Raw genomic sequence first — 17500 nt, 5'->3', positions numbered from 1 at the left:
TGTGTGTCTGTGTGTTTGTGTCTGTCTGTGTGTGTGTGTCTGTGTGTGTGTATCTGGGTGTGTGTGTGTCTGTGTGTGTGTCTGTGTGTGTCTGTCTGTCTGTGTGTGTGTATCTGTCTGTGTGTGTGTCTGTGTGTGTGTCTGTGTGTCTGTGTGTGTGTCTGTGCGTGTGTCTGTGTGTGTCTGTCTGTGTGTGTCTGTCTGTGTGTGTGTCTGTGTGTGTGTCTGTGTGTGTGTCTGTGTGTGTGTGTCTGTGTGTGTGTCTGTGTGCGTGTGTCTGTGTGTCTGTGTGTGTCTGTGTGTGTGTCTGTGTGTGTGTGTCTGTGTGTGTGTCTGTCTGTGTGTGTGTGTCTGTGTGTGTGTGTCTGTGTGTGTGTCTGTGTGTGTGTCTGTGTGTGTGTGTCTGTGTGTGTGTCTGTCTCTGTGTGTGTGTGTCTGTGTGTGTGTATCTGCCTGTGTGTGTGTCTGTCTGTGTGTGTGTATCTGTCTGTGTGTGTGTCTGTGTGTGTGTGTCTGTCTGTGTGTATCTGTGTGTGTGTCTGTCTGTGTGTGTCTGTGTGCGTGTGTCTGTGTGTGTGTCTGTGTGTGTCTGTGTGTGTGCCTGTGTTTGTGTTTCTGTGTGTGTGTGTGTCTGTGTGTGTGTGTCTGTGTGTGTGTGTCTGTGTGTGTGTCTGTGTGTGTGCATGTGTCTTTGTGTGTGTGTCTGTGTGTGTGTGTCTGTCTGTGTGTGTGTGTCTGTGTGTGTGTCTGTGTGTGTGTGTGAGTGTGTGTCTGTGTGTGTGTGTGTGTGTGTGTTTGCAAGACTGGGAATGGGGGTAGACACCACTCATGCCTGTCTACCTCCACTGCTGAGGGCTTACGTGAGATGGTAAGTTTCTACTTCACCCTTTCCCCACCAGGCAGTCTATGTGTCCGTCGCAATGAATGAACACCTTCATGAAGTACTTTAAAAGGGTACTATGAAATTCTGGCCAAAGAAACAGTGTAGTAACCAAGAGCCATCTTCATCATAAGTTCTAAAATTTCATAGGAAGGAAAGGAGTGCTTTTCTGTTTAATAATAAAAGTATTCACACTTACAGGAATGCAGTGATAAAATCTTCAAGAGACTTCCCTGGTGGTCCAGTGGTTAAGACTCCCCACTCTCCTATGCAGGGGATCCCTGGTCAGGGAACTAGATCCTGCATGCTCCAAGTAAAATCTCTCATGCCATAACTGGAAAAAAAAAAAAAAAAGATCCCGCATGCCGCAACTAAGACCCAGCACAGCCAAATAAATAAATAAATATTTTAAAAAAAACCTTTAAAATATGTAGAGCTTCCCTGGAGGCTCAGTGGTAGGGAGTCTACCTGCCAATGCAGGAGACACAGGTTCAACCCCTGGCCAGGAGGACCCCACATGCTGCAGAGCAACTAAGCCCTTGTGCGACAACTACTGAGCCTGTGCTCTAGAGCCTGGGAGTTGCAAATACTGAAGCCTGCACAACCTGGAGCCCATGCTCCGCAACAAGAGAAGTCACTGCAATGAGACCCCGCCCCACCCCCACCCCCCATACTGCAACTAGAGAATACCCCCTGCTCACCACATCACCGCGACTAGAGAAAGGCCTGTGCAGGCCTGCACAAAGACCTAGCACAGCCAAAAGCAAACATAAATAAATAAAAATGTGCAAAATAATGTTGCATGCTTAATATACCTGAATACGTGAGTACATATAATTTGTACTTTTGGAATATACCAGGCAATGACTTGAAGGAAAACATTTGATCTAATCAAGAAGATAGAACTAATTTTAAAAATAATAATTATGATTTTATGTAGGTGGTAAAGCAATGATGTCATTTATAAACACAAAAGCCACACAAAAATAGAAAAGTGCAGTCTGGAAGCACTAAAGTCTTGATATGAAACAGGGTTTTTGCATAAACAAACTAATCAAAAAAAGGCCAAAGTTTAATTGACTGGTAACATAAATTATTTTTAGCATATGCAAAAAATAATCATGAAAATGCCCTTTGAAACCAAATTGCGTGTTTCAAAAAGGACAAATCTATTGAGTAAGATCAGAATCACTAATTTTAAACTATATTCAATTGTCACAGATACAGATAGATATTTCTCACAACATAAATATTGCATAATCAAATACTACTTTATGTAAAACCTATTCAGCACACTAAATAAACTCCATAATATGTCATGCTTTTTAGTAATTATATTTCTCTCTCCAGCATGCAATATTTAATTCAAGAATAATTTACTGAAGGAGTAGATGGCAAACAGACATTGTTTTCTCCTAAAAACACTGTAGTAAAGAAAGAGACGTGGTGGTAAATTAATAAAAGGCTGAAGGTTTAAAATGAGCTTGAGGAGAAAGAAGATGAGATTAAACCTTCAAGAAAATTAAGACACAGCACAGTTTCTTAACTACAAGTCACGTTACTGGTAATTATGGTAATATGTTTTACTTAATATGTTCAGAAGACTGCCTCCTCATTTACCAAGTCTTTGGGGAAAACGAGTTAGCTGTACCCTTTTGATCAGTATATTCTGTTGGACAGACCAGGAAAATCCCTGGGAAGCTGAATGGGAGCCCAGATCTTCTACTTCTTCATAATCTTTTATGTAATAGTGACTAAAGGATTTTTCTTATTTCCAATATTAGATACTTGAAAAAGAGTTAATGAAAGTGAAATAAAAAGGAGATACATTTATTAACCTCCATATTTTCGAGGAGCAAATAAAATTTATTTCCTTCAGAGGACTCATTTCAGGGACTATAAGCTCACATGCTGTCAGGGACTGGACAAATATATTTATTTTACATAAATGCAAATTATACTTTCATTGAGGTATAATTCATATACCATAAATGCACTCCTTTAAAGTGTATGCTTCAGTTTTTAGTATATTCACAAAGTTGTGCAATCATCACCCCAAAAGAAATCCTGTCCATTAGCAGTCACGTCCCTTTTCCCCTCCCTGTACCCCACCCCCCTAGACTCTGGCAGCCACTAATCCACCTTCTGTCCCTGTGAATTTGTCTATTCTGGACATTTCATGCAATCTGAATCATACACTATGTGGCTTTTTGTATGATTTTTCTCTGTTTAGTTTTCAAGATTCATTTATGTTGTAGTATGTGTGTGGTACCTTATCATGTTTACATGTGAGTAATATTCCACTGTATGGATATCTCACCTTTCATTTACCATTCATCAATTGATAAGACGGTTGTTTTCTCTTGAGCTATTACGAATAATGCTGTCATGAACATTCATGTACACTGGCCTCAGAATTTAAGCTCAAAAATTTAGATTTGCAAGGGGCTTCCAGGGTGGTACAGTGGTTAAGACTCTGAGCTTCTGCTGCAACGGGCGAGAGTTCAATCCCTGCTTAGGGAACTAACATCCTGCACCGCAATGTGGCATGGCCAAAAATTAATTAAAATTAATTGAGCAACTAGTTTTTAAAAACTTTGTAAAAAAAACTTTCTATTTCATATTGGGGGTGTAGCCGATTAACATGAGCAACTTGTTTTTAACCTATCTTCTGTTTCTCAGAATATTTATCTTTACAGTCCCCAAATTTAACTTAATAGGTCATTTTCACTAAAACTGATGACAGGGAAATCTTTAGAAATTCTGGTGAGAGTTCTTTGTCTGTGATACTTAACACATTTTATCCTTTAACGTAAGACCGGAGCTAAGATATGTATCTATAAAGTATAGATCAAGTAGCAATCAAGTTGGTTTTGAAACTCACTCAGTTTTCCAGTAATGCCTATTATGTGACCTGATGAATTGTTAGGTTGCAAGAACAGATCAAGTAAACTTCCTTATTTAAAAAGTATAGTTAAAACAAGCTATTACAAAGTTCTAGTTAAAAACTAATTCTTGGAACACTTTTACACTGTTGGTGGGAAGGTAAAATGGTGCAGCCACTATGGAAAACAGTATGAAGATTCCTCAAAAAATTAAAAATAGAACTACCATATGATGCAGCAATTCTACTTTTGAGTATATATCCCAAAGAATCGAAATCAGGATATCTACACTCCCAGGTTCACTGCAGCATTATTCACAACAGCCAACATATAGATACAACCCAAATGTCCACTGACAGATGAATGGATAAAGAAAATGTGGTATATACATACAATAGAATCTTGATCAGCCTTAAAAAGAAGGAAATTCTACTGTTTGCAACATCAATGGACCTATAACACCTTATGCTAAGTGAAATAAACTGGACACAAAAAGAAATACTGCATAATCTTCCATTATGTGTGGAATCTTAAAAAGTCAAACATATAAACAGAAAGGAGATTGGTGGTTAGCAGGGGGTGGGGTGAGGGGGTTCAATGGGTATGAAGTTAGTTACACAAGATGATTAAGTCCTAGAGATTGCTGTACAACTTAGTGCCATAGTTAACAATACGTTATTGTGCATTTAAAAATTTAAGAGGGTAGATTTCATGTTAAGCATTCTTAAACATACAAACACAGAAAGCAAAGGGACACAAGGAAATTTTTGGAGGTGATTGGTATGTTTATAACCTTGATTTTGGTGATGGGATAATGGGTGTATGCATTAAGTCCAAGCTCATCAAAGTATATACATTAAATATGTACAGTTTTCTATATATCAATTATACCTTATTAAAGCTATAAAAATAGTAATTTTTGCACTTCTCTTTATGATTAGACACTATGAGGTAAAAACTACCTACTTGACTACCAATGCTGTTATAGTTTCTGTGCTATGACATCTTTGTTTCATGGTTCCTCCTAAATTGCAATCATTCTTCATTCCCACAGGATACAAAATACCTATAAGCCAAAGAACTGAGACTTAGGCATTTAAAAAAAAAACACACACTAAACAATTCTAAGATATCATTACAGAAGCAAAAATGCATTATTTATGTTACTGATTACCTGGAGAACAAAAGATTGAGGTGTTGGCGATTGAGTTCAGAAAATAATGGCGTACTTGACTCCACCAACTCACCCAGGTAGAGAGGAACTGAAGCATAGAGTGGAACCAGTAAGCCATGGTTAGCCATGACTGCAAGACTCTATTGAGAACAGCTGCTGACCTCACCGGGGCATTTTCTGGATGCTGAGATGGGACAGTGTAGTCTTTTTTAACAGAACAAGTAAGGTGCTCATCGTCCCAGAAACTACTTCTTCAGCTGTTGGTTAATTCTTCAGTGTGTGCCTGATCAAGGGCTAACAGCTGAGCTGAACGTTTCCTGAATCATCTTTCTCAATTAACTTTGATCTAAGTTCTAGTCTGTAAATGAGAAATGCAAGTAAGAATGAGGGTCAATTTATTTTAAGTAAATTTATCATTAAATATCAACGTGTATCATTTCAAACATTTATAAATATCACAATTTACAGAAAATTAATGTAATCTTAAAATTATTGGAACAATGATTTTCACAGTTATTTACATTAACTCAAACTACCTTTGTAGAAACAAACGATGTTTAAAAGTGTCCTTGCCACAAAATAATAATTTCATAGTACCGTTCTGTAACATTTATGTCACTAAAGTGGCAGCTGCACCAATAAAACCCAGCAGATTCAATAATTTACAAACAGCATAATCAGAACTGAAAATGCAAGCTACCATTCATTCCAAACAAAACAAAACCTTTTATATTAATATACAAATATTTTTCCATTTTCATCACTGAAGAAAATAATTAGGAGGCAGTACTTTCTTGTTTGTAGTAAAAAAATTAAGCTTCTTTTAAAATTGACATTGAGAAGCTAGATTAGGTAAGTTGCTATAATGCCTCACATTAAATTTTTTGAGAATTTCTTGGTTGTGGCTGCAACCCAAGAAGGAAATTCTTGGGTTTACTGGAAGCTTTTTCTATCAATTAAACCATTTTTATGTTGTATTAATAATATGTCCATAAGCAGAGATAACTACTTGTCATCTCAAATAGACATTTTAATTTCTCATCAGCAATTTATAACATACTTAGATGGAAAGAGATTCTTGGCTCTTTTTATAAACTTTTTTTGATATTCCCTCAAAAGGATCCCAAATAGGTCTAAATTTATATCAAAGGAAAAGCAAACTTTATATGGACTAAGTGCTTGTATTTGAAAACAATATTTGCTATAGTCTTCCACAGGGTTTTTTTTTTTAGCATATAAAAGTATGGTATAAGAAATTATAGTCACAATAAAGTACATTTTCTTTCATTCACATAGAACATATACTTAAATTTTAAATGTTGGCTCTTCAAGAAAGCTTTTCCTGGGAAATAATATGCATAATTGTTGCCCAAAAATGTATACAGCTGTTTTCCCCAAAATATTTATACACATAGTGGTCCACTTAAGACCAGCCCCATTAGAATCCACTGAATATAATGTGTTCTTAATTTATAAATGGGCTACCCTCAGTATATAAAATATAAACACATGTATGTTACACATACAAAGTAAGAAATATAAAAAGGAGAGATGAAAAGAAAAGGAAGTATTCTTCCCTATAAGATCCTGACAGAAATTCAGTGTAATTAGTGAGAACATGTACTCTTAATTTATAAATGGGCTACCCTCATTATACAAAATATAGAGACATATATGTTATACACAATGTAAAAAATATAAAAAGGAACGAAAAAAAAAAAAAAAAAAAAAGGAAAGTGTCCTTCCCTATAAGATCCAGATAGCAATTCAGTATAATTAGTGAGACCATGTAAAATACATGAAGAATTTTCAGTTTTGGCAAATACTTTTTAGAAAAATGCCTAAAGAATGAGGGTACGAAATTTCTATTTTAAGAATTTAGTAGAGGCTTCCATTTAAACATTTAGTGAAGATGTTGTGGTCTCCCTAATAAGCAGAGAAGAGGACTTTGGGTAGGGGAGTCTGTTAAAAGGAAGCAAACAAAAAATCACAGATTTTTAGCCAGTTAGTAATAGCCCCTTAATGAAGCGTGTGTAGTGCAGGAATCAAATCCTGGCCCATCAGAATTTGAATATACGTGATGAAAGATTCCAATGGATAGGATCTGAATTCTTCCTAGATCTTACAGGGAATGAGGCAGGAAATGATTGCAAAGGAGGGGGTCAGCCCCAAAGGTGGCTGGTCCAATCTTAACTAGTGCTGTTAAAAAACACACCAAATGTTTCTATAGCATTCTTTCTGCTGCATTTTCTTTATTTCAAGCCACAGGTCTACTTGGAGGATCATGCAGCAAGTGGCTTATAAATAAAATCAGTCTATGAATAGTGTCATCACATTAAGAGACAGAATCACTGGATTCTCTCCATAGGTAAAGAGCTCGCATCTTTGGAATCCATGAGTTGGTAGTATTTACGGCATACCTAAAATGGGACAAAAATCATATATATCAATAATAATCAACATGCAATTTAGGAGTTAAAGCAATGAAGATGATTCGATCATTATTGAGCTAGAAATTCCATATGATTCCTAAATATTGCTTCACAGGTAAAATGCAACAAATATAACTGGGCCAATTTCAAAATTAGCAAATGAACGCTATTGCTAACTGTTTACCAAGACAAGTCATTCCAATTTTTCTCAAATCTCAGCATATGTTACCAAGAGAGATCCTAAAGATGGCAATCATATCTATTTTGGAAGTCTGGGAATTTGGACATTTACTGTATCCTTTAGCTTAGAGATATGTTATATATCCTATTTTTTCAAAGACCAAGCTTTTTCATTCTGTACTGGCATCAAAGGGAAACAGAAGGGGAAAAAATATCGATGAAAACATTCAGCTGCAATGCTATTTTCTTTCCTTTTCCAGACCATCATAATGCAGCCAAAAACAAACAAACAAGCAAAACAAAACAAAAAAAACCTCAGGATAAAGAAAAAAAATAGAACTTTTCCTAAAACAGAATTAAAAAAAATTTAAATTATAGTTCTTCTGGGGAATACTCAGACTCTTCCACCAAACATTCCTGAGAAGCAGAAAGAAAATAAGCATCTGCTAATTCTGTACAGATTTATGTATACAGAAGCCTTTTGTAAGGTGTAAAGCACTAATACCAACATGGTTGTTATGGAAGAAAAAGATTTGAACAAATTTATTATAAACAAGAACACAGAAAAAGGTAAATCTAATTTTAAATTCTCATGCACATAATCATGAAATTTTATCATAATTTAAAAGATAATTTAATGTTCTGCTAATGTAGATCATTTTTATTCCCTTTCTGCTAATGTAAATAACTTTTCATTCCATATTTATATATAGTGCTTTAGTGATGATGCCAAGCTGATTAATGCTTGTCAGACTTCTAAAAACAGATGTTCTCCCATATCAATAAAAAATTTTTACATTTTAAACCCAGGTCATCTTGTAATTAATTAAGAGAAATAATTCAACTCTTTCCCTAATTAAGAAGATTTTTTAAATGTTTCACTTTCTTGGCAACATATGAAGTATGTCATTTCCATTTAGGCCATTAATTTGAAGAAAAACTGAGCTATTATCAGGAACAACTTCCAAAAATGATTATTATATTTAAATTAATGCTGGTTACACAGTGAGTTTTATAATGTACTGAGCAATTTTACTTTTATAAGAATATTCAGAACATGCAAAAGTAATAATTCAGTTTGAATTTCACCCCCAATTTATTTCAGCAATAATTAAAAAAAAATTTCAGTTCACCAATGTATTCTCTTAACTAAAATAAAAGTGACAATACATTTTCCCCAGGTTTAGAGTTTTACAGAAACTCTGCTAACATACTCTGGCCGAAAGTCTTACCAGGATTGAAATGTTAAGACTTGTGTAGAAGATTTTCATAAGCATGAAAAACAACTTAGGCACATTTGAAAGCAAATTCAATTGATTTCAAATACTATACATTTCATCTAACACTCTGAACATCCTTTCATTTAAGCATGAACAGTAGTACTTGTGCTTACTGCTGCACTTGCCAGCAGAATGTAGCCCCTCAAAGAAAATCATCTACTAAAAATCAAAGAGAATAAAAGCAGAGTCACAGTCCTTAATTCTGAATTAAATGGTATATTAACTAGACCTTTAATAGATTTTCCAGGTTCCTAAGAACAGGAAGAAGGAAAAATACTGAAAACTTTCTGTTGATTTATACACAAATACATTAACGCTAACTCATATAATTGTCTAATTTAAAGAGGAACTGACCTGAGAGGTACCTTGCTCCGATTAACATTGCCACGCTACTCACTATAAAAAAGCCCAAGGGTAGACTACAGAAGATACTAGGGTCACCTGTTGTCATCCGAGTAGGAGGGAATTCCAGTCAAGCAAACCAAAAGAGAGACACATAATTACAATATTTGTGTTAAGAATCACATGATAGCAAAAAAAAAGTTATAAAAATAGTATCAAAGAGTTATTACTTTAAATCAAAACCAGAATCCAAACTGAGGGCTTATGACAGTTAACAAACGGTACAGATAGCATGCCACAAATAGCAAGAACATAGAGCATATAGACAAACATAAACCTTCCACTGGCAAAGCCAAAGAAAGCTGAAGGAGAACTTTCTTTTTGGGAGGCTGCTGATTTTAGCTTTCTTGGTTCTTCCCCAAAAGATACTAAGTGAGCAATCCCATTCCCCATCCAGATTAAAATTATAGATCCTTTGGCTATCAGAGAAGAGTTATATTAGTCCAATTCATGAGTTTGAAAATGAATTTCAAACCCTATTGGTTTCATTTTCTTTTTTACACACAGTTGGTATAACAAAATGAACCTGAAAATTAATGTTACTATAATTTAAAAACTAAACTGTATTAATCTACATTTTAAAATATTGTCTGAGAACACAATTGTTTTGATATTTTCTAACCTGATTGAAAACATTTCCTTTAAAGAATAGCTAGATAGATACAGACATAGGCTTTTCTTGAATTTAAACATTATGTATCTTGAACATTTAACAATTTTTGAAGAAAATGTTATTTTGGTGGGTTTGGAGTACAAAGTCATGAAGTCATTACTTATCATAAGCTCTCTCCAAAAAATATTAAATCCCCAATCATTTCTACAACATTTAAAACATATTAAATTGTATGTTAAAAATTCTTTACATTCCATTCAAATATAGTTACCAACAAGAAAATAAATATGAATGCTTCAAAATTGGCAATATGCTTTGGAAATTAAGCTAACATAATATTCTTCCCATAAATTAAAACTATTTAAAGAGGATAAGAGGCCAGGCAGCAATTTGAATAGCCTTATGAGATCATCAAAACAAGATTCTATCTGTACTATTATTACATAGCTTACATTGCATGAAGAACAATCAGCATTTCACTAATTGAATATTGTTATCTGGATTATTATACAGTTTTTGAGACTCTCAAAATGTTGTACATGAGTGCTTTTCATAAATCTACTACAAATTGTTTTTTACACTTTGCCTTAAATACACTGCAGCCTAACTGAAACAAAAATCAAGTTTGAAAAATCAAAAGCTCTCAAAAAATCAAATTATTTTATCATCAATTCTGATGGCAGAAACAAAAGAATCATGTAATTGTCTTTATCCACTTTTTCTTGGCATTTTAAGTTCACTGACAGTAAGGTAAGCAAACAGAGAGAAAATGATAATTGGCTTTGTGGGAACTTGGCGATTAAAATCATATCCTCAACTGCAAGTAAGGAAGAAGTATGTATGGTATCAACATGGAGGCAGATACAGCGAGGGAGGGGAACAGGTTGAATTGTGCCGTTTTATTTATTTATTTGGCCATATAATATTTTTTTGGCCATAAAATAAATAAAATACATTTTATTTATTTATTTTTTGGGAGCATGCAGGATCTTGTTCACTGACCAGGGATGAACCTGTGCCCCATGCATTGGAAGTGTGGAGTCTCAACCACTGGACTGCCAGGGAAGTTTCTGTGCCATTTAAAAAAATACAACTAGTCAAAGAAATCACGGAACTCATTTTCATCAGCTTTTAACTGAGGGCAACCAGAAAATAAATCAGAGTGCACGGCTGTTGCGTCCTTCAAAGCAACTACCACTGTGCTACAAAAAATACCTATGATTGAGAAGTTTAACTGCAAAAGGTCTCAAAACTGCAGACAATCTTAGCAAGAAAGGCTTTGTCACCATCTTAGAAAGAAAGGTGGGTCTCAGAACAAAAGATGTCAAGACAATGGATATTAAGCCTAAAGCTTATTTAGGATAATAAACAAAAGCTTCAAGTAGAAACAGGATGATCCCAGAAGCTTCTCTGAAAAGCTAGATACATTAAAAGTGGTTCTTGGGACTTCCCTGGTGATCCAGTGGCTAAGACTCTGGGCTCCTAATGAAGGGAGCCCAGGTTTGACCCCTAGACAGGGAACTAGACCCCACATGCTGCAACTAAGCACTGGTGCAGCCAATAAATAAATAATTTTTTAAAAAAGTGGTTCTATACTCACTTCGGGGTTGGAAGGCAGGCTATATTTCATTTATAAACTCCTCTCTCTTAAACTATATGCTTCAAAATATTATTGGCCATTGTTTCATTCATTAAATTCCAAATCTTGTATTTAGCAACGGATTACAATATCATGCCATATTAAAGGTATGTTAAAGGCTGTTTCAATATTAAAGGCAGCTCAGAGCTGTTTACAACTAAATAGTTTATTTATGGTAGATACCTTCCCATCTAAGTGATTAAAAACAAAAGTCCTCTAATTTCTGCCAAGAGCATTTCCCAATTATGACATTTCTAATTTACTATGCTTGGTACTTTTCTTCCTCTTATTTCAATGAATTCTCACAACATACACTCACTAAGGGCTTGGGAGCAGTCTAGGAAGTCGTGAAATGTATTATGAAATCAATATAGCTTTTGGTCGGTTCAGGTCATGAAGACAGCCTCCCAAAAAGGCAAAGTCAGTTACGAAGAGAAAAAAAAAAGTTTAGTTGATTTTTTTTTTCATTAGGAAGAAACTAGAAATACTTTTACTTTTAAGAAAACTAAGTTATCAATCAAAGTACCAGGAATAAACTAATAAGGAAAGGTATGGCAGGATAGAGATAAGCACATATATCAATCTGATAATTTACATTTTATGTTTAGAACTTTAAGTATTTTCAAAATGTTAGAAACTATGAGCATATGATAATGCTATTCTTCAGAGCAGCCTTGCTAAGTATAAACAGATACTTAAAGAAGCTATTTAACATACTAGGACAAAGTGGCAATAACAAAAAAAACATTTTTACCACTTTCTGAAGACTGAGTTGTAACCCAACCCATTGATTTCATCACAGCTTTCTTCCATGTAGAATAACGAATTTCACTTTCTAGAAATAGAAAGTAGGAAAACCATACATAAGAAAGGCAGTTTACTGAATGTTAGGTGGCAGACTGGACGGGAGGGGAGTCTGGGGGAGAATGGATACATGTATACGTATGGAATCATCTGCCAGGAGACTCCAGTTCGATTCCTGGACTGGGAAGATCCACTGAAGAAGGGATAGGCTACCCACTCCAGTATTCTTGGTTTCCCTGGTGGCTCAGACAGTAAAGAATCCGCCTGCAGTGTGGGAGATCTGGGTTCAATCCCTGGGTTGGGAAGATCCCCTGGAGAAGGGACAGCTACCCACTCCAGTATTCTGGCCTGGAGAATTCCATGGACTGTATAGTCCATGTGGTCACAAAGAGTCGGACACAACTGAGCGACTTTCACTTTCACACGTATGGCTGAGTCGCTTTGCTGTACACCTGAAACTATCAATAACAACTGTTAGTTACTATGCTACTGGGAAGTCGCTCAGTCGTGTCCGACTCTTTGCGACCCCGTGGACTGTAGCCTACCAGGCTCCTCCGTCCATGGGATTCTCCAGGCAAGAATACTGGAGTGGGTTGCCATTTCCTTCTCCAGTGGAACTGCCCGACCCAGGGATCGAACCCAGGTCTCCTGCATTGGAGGCAGACGCTTTAACCTCTGAGCCACCAGGGAAGTCCGTTAGTTACTATACTCCAATAAAAAATAAAAAGTTTTTTAAAAAAGAAAGACAGTTTACTAAGATGTTCTAAGTACTAATATTCACTCATCATTCTTGACAAATTGTTTCACTTATTCAACTGATGTTTGTTACACTGTATTTAACTGACATGGAGCTTTACCAGGACTCCGATCCCAGTATGGCTGCCAAAGACTGCCAGTGACGGCAGAGAGAAGCTTGTGTGGAAGTTGGAGGGAAATTCAGCCTGGTCTGCAAACTGAAGGGAGATGCAGAGACAGGCTACCTGCTAAGACCAGGTCATTCACAAGCAGGTGGTGATGAATTAGAAAGGAGAATCCTATTTAATCTGCCTTCTCTTTGGGGGAAGGCAGAGGACCTTGGAAAGTGAAAGTCGCTCAGTCGTGTCCAACTCTTTGTGACCCCATGCACTGTAGCCCGCCAGGCTCCTCTGTCCATGGAATTCTCCAGGCTGGAATACTGGAGTGGGTAGCTGTTCCCTTCTCCAGGGGATCTTCCCAACCCAAGGATCAAACCCAGGTGTCCCGCATTGCAGGCAGATTTTTTACCATCTGAACCACCACAAAATTCACTATGATACCATTTTATAGACAGCTTTTTAAAAAGGTTTAAAACCAAATTGAATATATAAAACCTGACTTTTGTACACAAACTTAATTACAGGTATTAGAGCTTCCCAGGTGGTGCAGTGGTAAAGAATCCACCTGCCAATGCAGGAGATGCAAGAGACATGGATTTGATCCCTGGGTTGGGAAGATCCCCTGGAGGAGGAACTGACAACCCACTCCAGTATTCTTGCCTGGAAAGTTCATGGACAGAGGAGCCTGGCGGGCTACAGTCTATTGGTCGGTCTTGTGGCTTAGTTTTGTTTGTTGCAACAGTGAGTCAAATATTTAATGCTCATTGATGTAAATTGTTGCTGCTTTTGTCAGGCTAGCCCTGCTGTGCTTAGTTAAAAGTTACCAGAATGGTCCTTAGCCCAGTTAATCCTGTCCTAAAACTGGGCATTGGCACTAAAGATGACCCAATGCAGACATGATGTGTCGGTGGTCTATATATCTCCCTTGTCACTGTCAGAAAAGGTTACACTAACAGGCTACTAATAAAACTGATACTGTGGCACTGTTATCCTTGTACATGAAGAGACTATAAACAGTAGAAGTGAATGGTAAAACAGTGATTATAGAAGTTTGTTTTTTTTTTTTTAATAGGGAACTATTTCTCTTATTCACATTCATTCAAATATGAAGCCAAGTATGTTCAGCAGCTGAATATGAAATTACCTTTGCATTTGCAATCTTATTTCATTTCTTGATTTGTGACTAAACCACCAAACTCTCTCTCCCTTTTCACAGTACACCAATCTTCAGTTTTTACAAGTACCCTCACTGAAAAAGGTAACTGTGGAGCACAGGGAACTATACTCAATATTATGTAATGACCTATAAGGGAAAAGAATCTGAAAAACATAGTATATATAATTGAATCACTTTGCTGTACTGCTGGAACTAACACAACATTGTATTAGAAATCAACTCTACAATAAAAATAAATAAAAGTACCCTCAGCGTTGATCTGAGGTTCAAATCGCTCCATTGTGACAGCCGACAAGTCCTCAGGCTCCAGACTCCAGACTCCAACCCCTTCTGCAGCTCCTGCAGCCATGGCGGCTCCCAGGGCAGTTGTTTCAGGCATGGACGGCTTCACTGAGGGGAGCGAACAACATCACTATCTTAGCAGTTACATATGCCTGAAAAATCAGTTCTTCCAAAAAAACATGACTATTGGGGTTTGAAGGAATGAGGGTTACTGACCTACTGTAATATACAGAATGTCTGCTTGTAACTGCATAAGGATTTTGTTGTTGGTCATTCCACCGTCTACCTGCAAATGGCTGAGTGGAATTCCACAGTCGCGGTTCATGGCGTCCAAAATCTGAAAAAAAAAAAAAAACCCAGTGCAATGAACATCATCAAAGTACCACACAGTAATATCTCAGAAAATAGCCATCTTCTACTTAAAAATATGCAAAAGCTCCCCAAAGCCTACAGAAGGAAAATTGAGATTTCTTCTAGGTCCTCCTTGATCTGGTTACCACCAACCTTTTCTCTTACCACTCCTCTGTACTCACCTCTATATTCAAGCAAGCCAGACAACTCTATTTTGCACCCTGATTTCCTGCCGTGGTATCTATGTTTGTGCTACTACTCAAATCCTTTGCCTAATATGTGTCGCTCAGCATCCCCTCAACTGTAAAATGCCCAGTGCCCAGCAGCTAACAGGAACTTAGAAAGTAATGACAGCTGGGAAAAGAAAACAAACTTGCATTTATTACATCACAGTTTAGGCAGGCTTAATTTAAAAAAAAAATTGGGGGGGGGGCCTTACTGTGCAGCCCATGGGATCTTAGCTCCCTGACCTGGGATGGAACCCGTGCCCCCTGCAGTGGAAGCATGAAGTCTTAATCACTGGACCGCTAGGGAAGTCCCCAGGCTTAATTTCTGATTATGCTGGGAAGATTGAGGGCAAGAACAGAAGTGGGCAGCAGAGGATGAGATGGTTGGATAGCATCACTGACTCAATGGACATGAGTTTGAGCAAACTCTGGAGATGGTGAAGGACAGGGAAGCCTGGCGTGCTGCAGTCCATGGGGGTCACAAAGAGTCGGACACAACTTAGTGACTGAACAACAAGAACAAGCTTATTAAATTCTCATAAAATTCTAGCATATACATATATATAAAATTGGTTTAGGAATAATAAAGGTGGATTAAGTACAGGAAAAAGGCCCATGTTGATTACCTCTCGAGTTTGGAAACAAACAGCTTCTAATGCAGCAAAAGCAATATGGCATTTATTGGTGAACTGAGTGAGCCCACAGATGATCCTAAAAATACACACAAAGATTTTTAAGATTAGAGCAGAATAAATGAGTCATCAATCGGGAATGTGCTAAATATGGAAAGGTTGAATTTGGTACATAGACGTGTACGGGGTCAGGGGGGGAGCCAAAACTGGGCACAAACATTAAGTAGCTGGCAAAATCCTTATAGTCTACAATGTTGCATCCACATATGAAAAAGTTCATGATCTATCTGAATAGATGACAATAATATAAAACCAAATCAATATTCATTTAGATGATGGCCTTTTGATACATAACTTGCAGGTATCTTGAAGATAAATGATAATAATACTAACATGAATAGGAATATGGCCGGGGCTTATTTTCAGATGACATAACTTCATGGGTTTTTTTTTCTAATATTTATTTATTGATTTGGCTGAACCAGGTCTTAGTTGTGGCAGGTGGGATCTAGAACCTAGGTGCCCTGAACTGGGAGGGAGGGCAGAGTCCCAGCCACTGAACCACCAGGGAAGTCCCTGGAGTTCTTCTTTATGTCATGCCACGGGGCATGCAGTGTAGTATCTTAGTTCCTCAACCAGGGATTGAATCCATGCCTCCTGCAGTGGAAGCGTGGAGTCCTAACCACTGGACAGCCAGGGAAGTCCCAACTTCTTAGAGTTTAAAGGTTCTACAATTATACTTCCCAAGTATAAAAGATTTCCTCCATATTTCAAAATCATTTGAAAATATAAAACTATTAACCAATAAGTTCTTAGCTAATATAGTAAATAAATCAAGACTGACAAAAGCATACCTTATTTTCAATTCTTACCCTCTTGCACTGGGCTCCCAATAAGGTGCATACAGCCCCGAAAATGCTGGGACGAAATAGCAGCCATAAGAAGTACCTACTTCTTTAGCAAGTTTTTCTAACATTAAAAACAAACGACAACAACAAAAAAAAAACACAAAAAATCATTCTAGTATATACTACTTCTTTCCATCAACAAGCACACGTGTTTAAAAAATTAGGACGGGACTTTTGATTTCCTAATATGCAGTACAGCAAAATGTTGCTAATTGTAGCAGAATACAAGCAGCAAGAAAAGCAAATTTCTCCACATTGAATACCTACCACTAAAATATAACCCAGTCCAAGAATGACAGGAACTGGATTAGTTTTGTTAAGGTATTGTAGCTCATTTCCACTATTTTTAAAAAAATATTTAATTTATTTTCGGATGTGCTGGGTCTTTATTGCTGTGCACAGGCTTTCTCTAGTTGCAACGAGTGGCAGCTGCTCTCTAGACATGGGGCACAGGTTTCTCATCGCCAGTGGCTTCTCTTGTTGTGGAGCACCAACTCTGGGGCATGTGGCCTCAGTAGGAGTGGGGTATGGGCTTAGATGCCCCATGGCATGTGGGATCTTAGTTCCTGGACCAAGGATTGATCCTGTGTCCGGTGCATTGGCAGGCGGATTCTTAACCATTGGACCATCAGGGAAGTCCCCATTTCCACTATTTTTAAGGTTGCTGACTAGCAGATGAAGAAGTGGCCTTCATTGCATTCGGAATCAGAAATGTGTCCCTGTGTGTGTGTCTGTGTGTGTGTGTGGGTCTGTCTGTGTGTGTGTGTCTGTGTGTGTGCG

The 17500-nt window shown here is 37.1% G+C and overlaps 1 protein-coding gene across 1 annotated transcript; it reads right to left on the bottom strand.

The window, feature by feature from the left end:
- Window positions 1-7174: 7174 nt before the first annotated feature.
- On the bottom strand, window positions 7175-16788 carry LOC145535750 (glycerol kinase-like). The gene is made up of 7 exons (XM_081564101.1): window positions 16685-16788; window positions 15807-15891; window positions 14819-14939; window positions 14567-14710; window positions 12240-12320; window positions 9186-9272; window positions 7175-7359 (listed from the first exon to the last, which is right to left on the bottom strand). Exons 1-7 carry the CDS (start codon window positions 16786-16788, stop codon window positions 7349-7351), a joined length of 633 nt encoding a protein of 210 aa, XP_081420227.1. The 3' UTR covers window positions 7175-7348.
- Window positions 16789-17500: the final 712 nt, after the last annotated feature.

This window comes from Giraffa tippelskirchi, chromosome X, assembly GCF_054371585.1.
Source record: "Giraffa tippelskirchi isolate mGirTip1 chromosome X, T2T-mGirTip1v1.2.pri, whole genome shotgun sequence".
Classification (NCBI taxonomy): domain Eukaryota; kingdom Metazoa; phylum Chordata; class Mammalia; order Artiodactyla; family Giraffidae; genus Giraffa; species Giraffa tippelskirchi.
The sequence above is the reverse complement of the archived record's forward strand: the minus strand, read 5'-3'. Positions and strand labels throughout refer to the sequence as shown.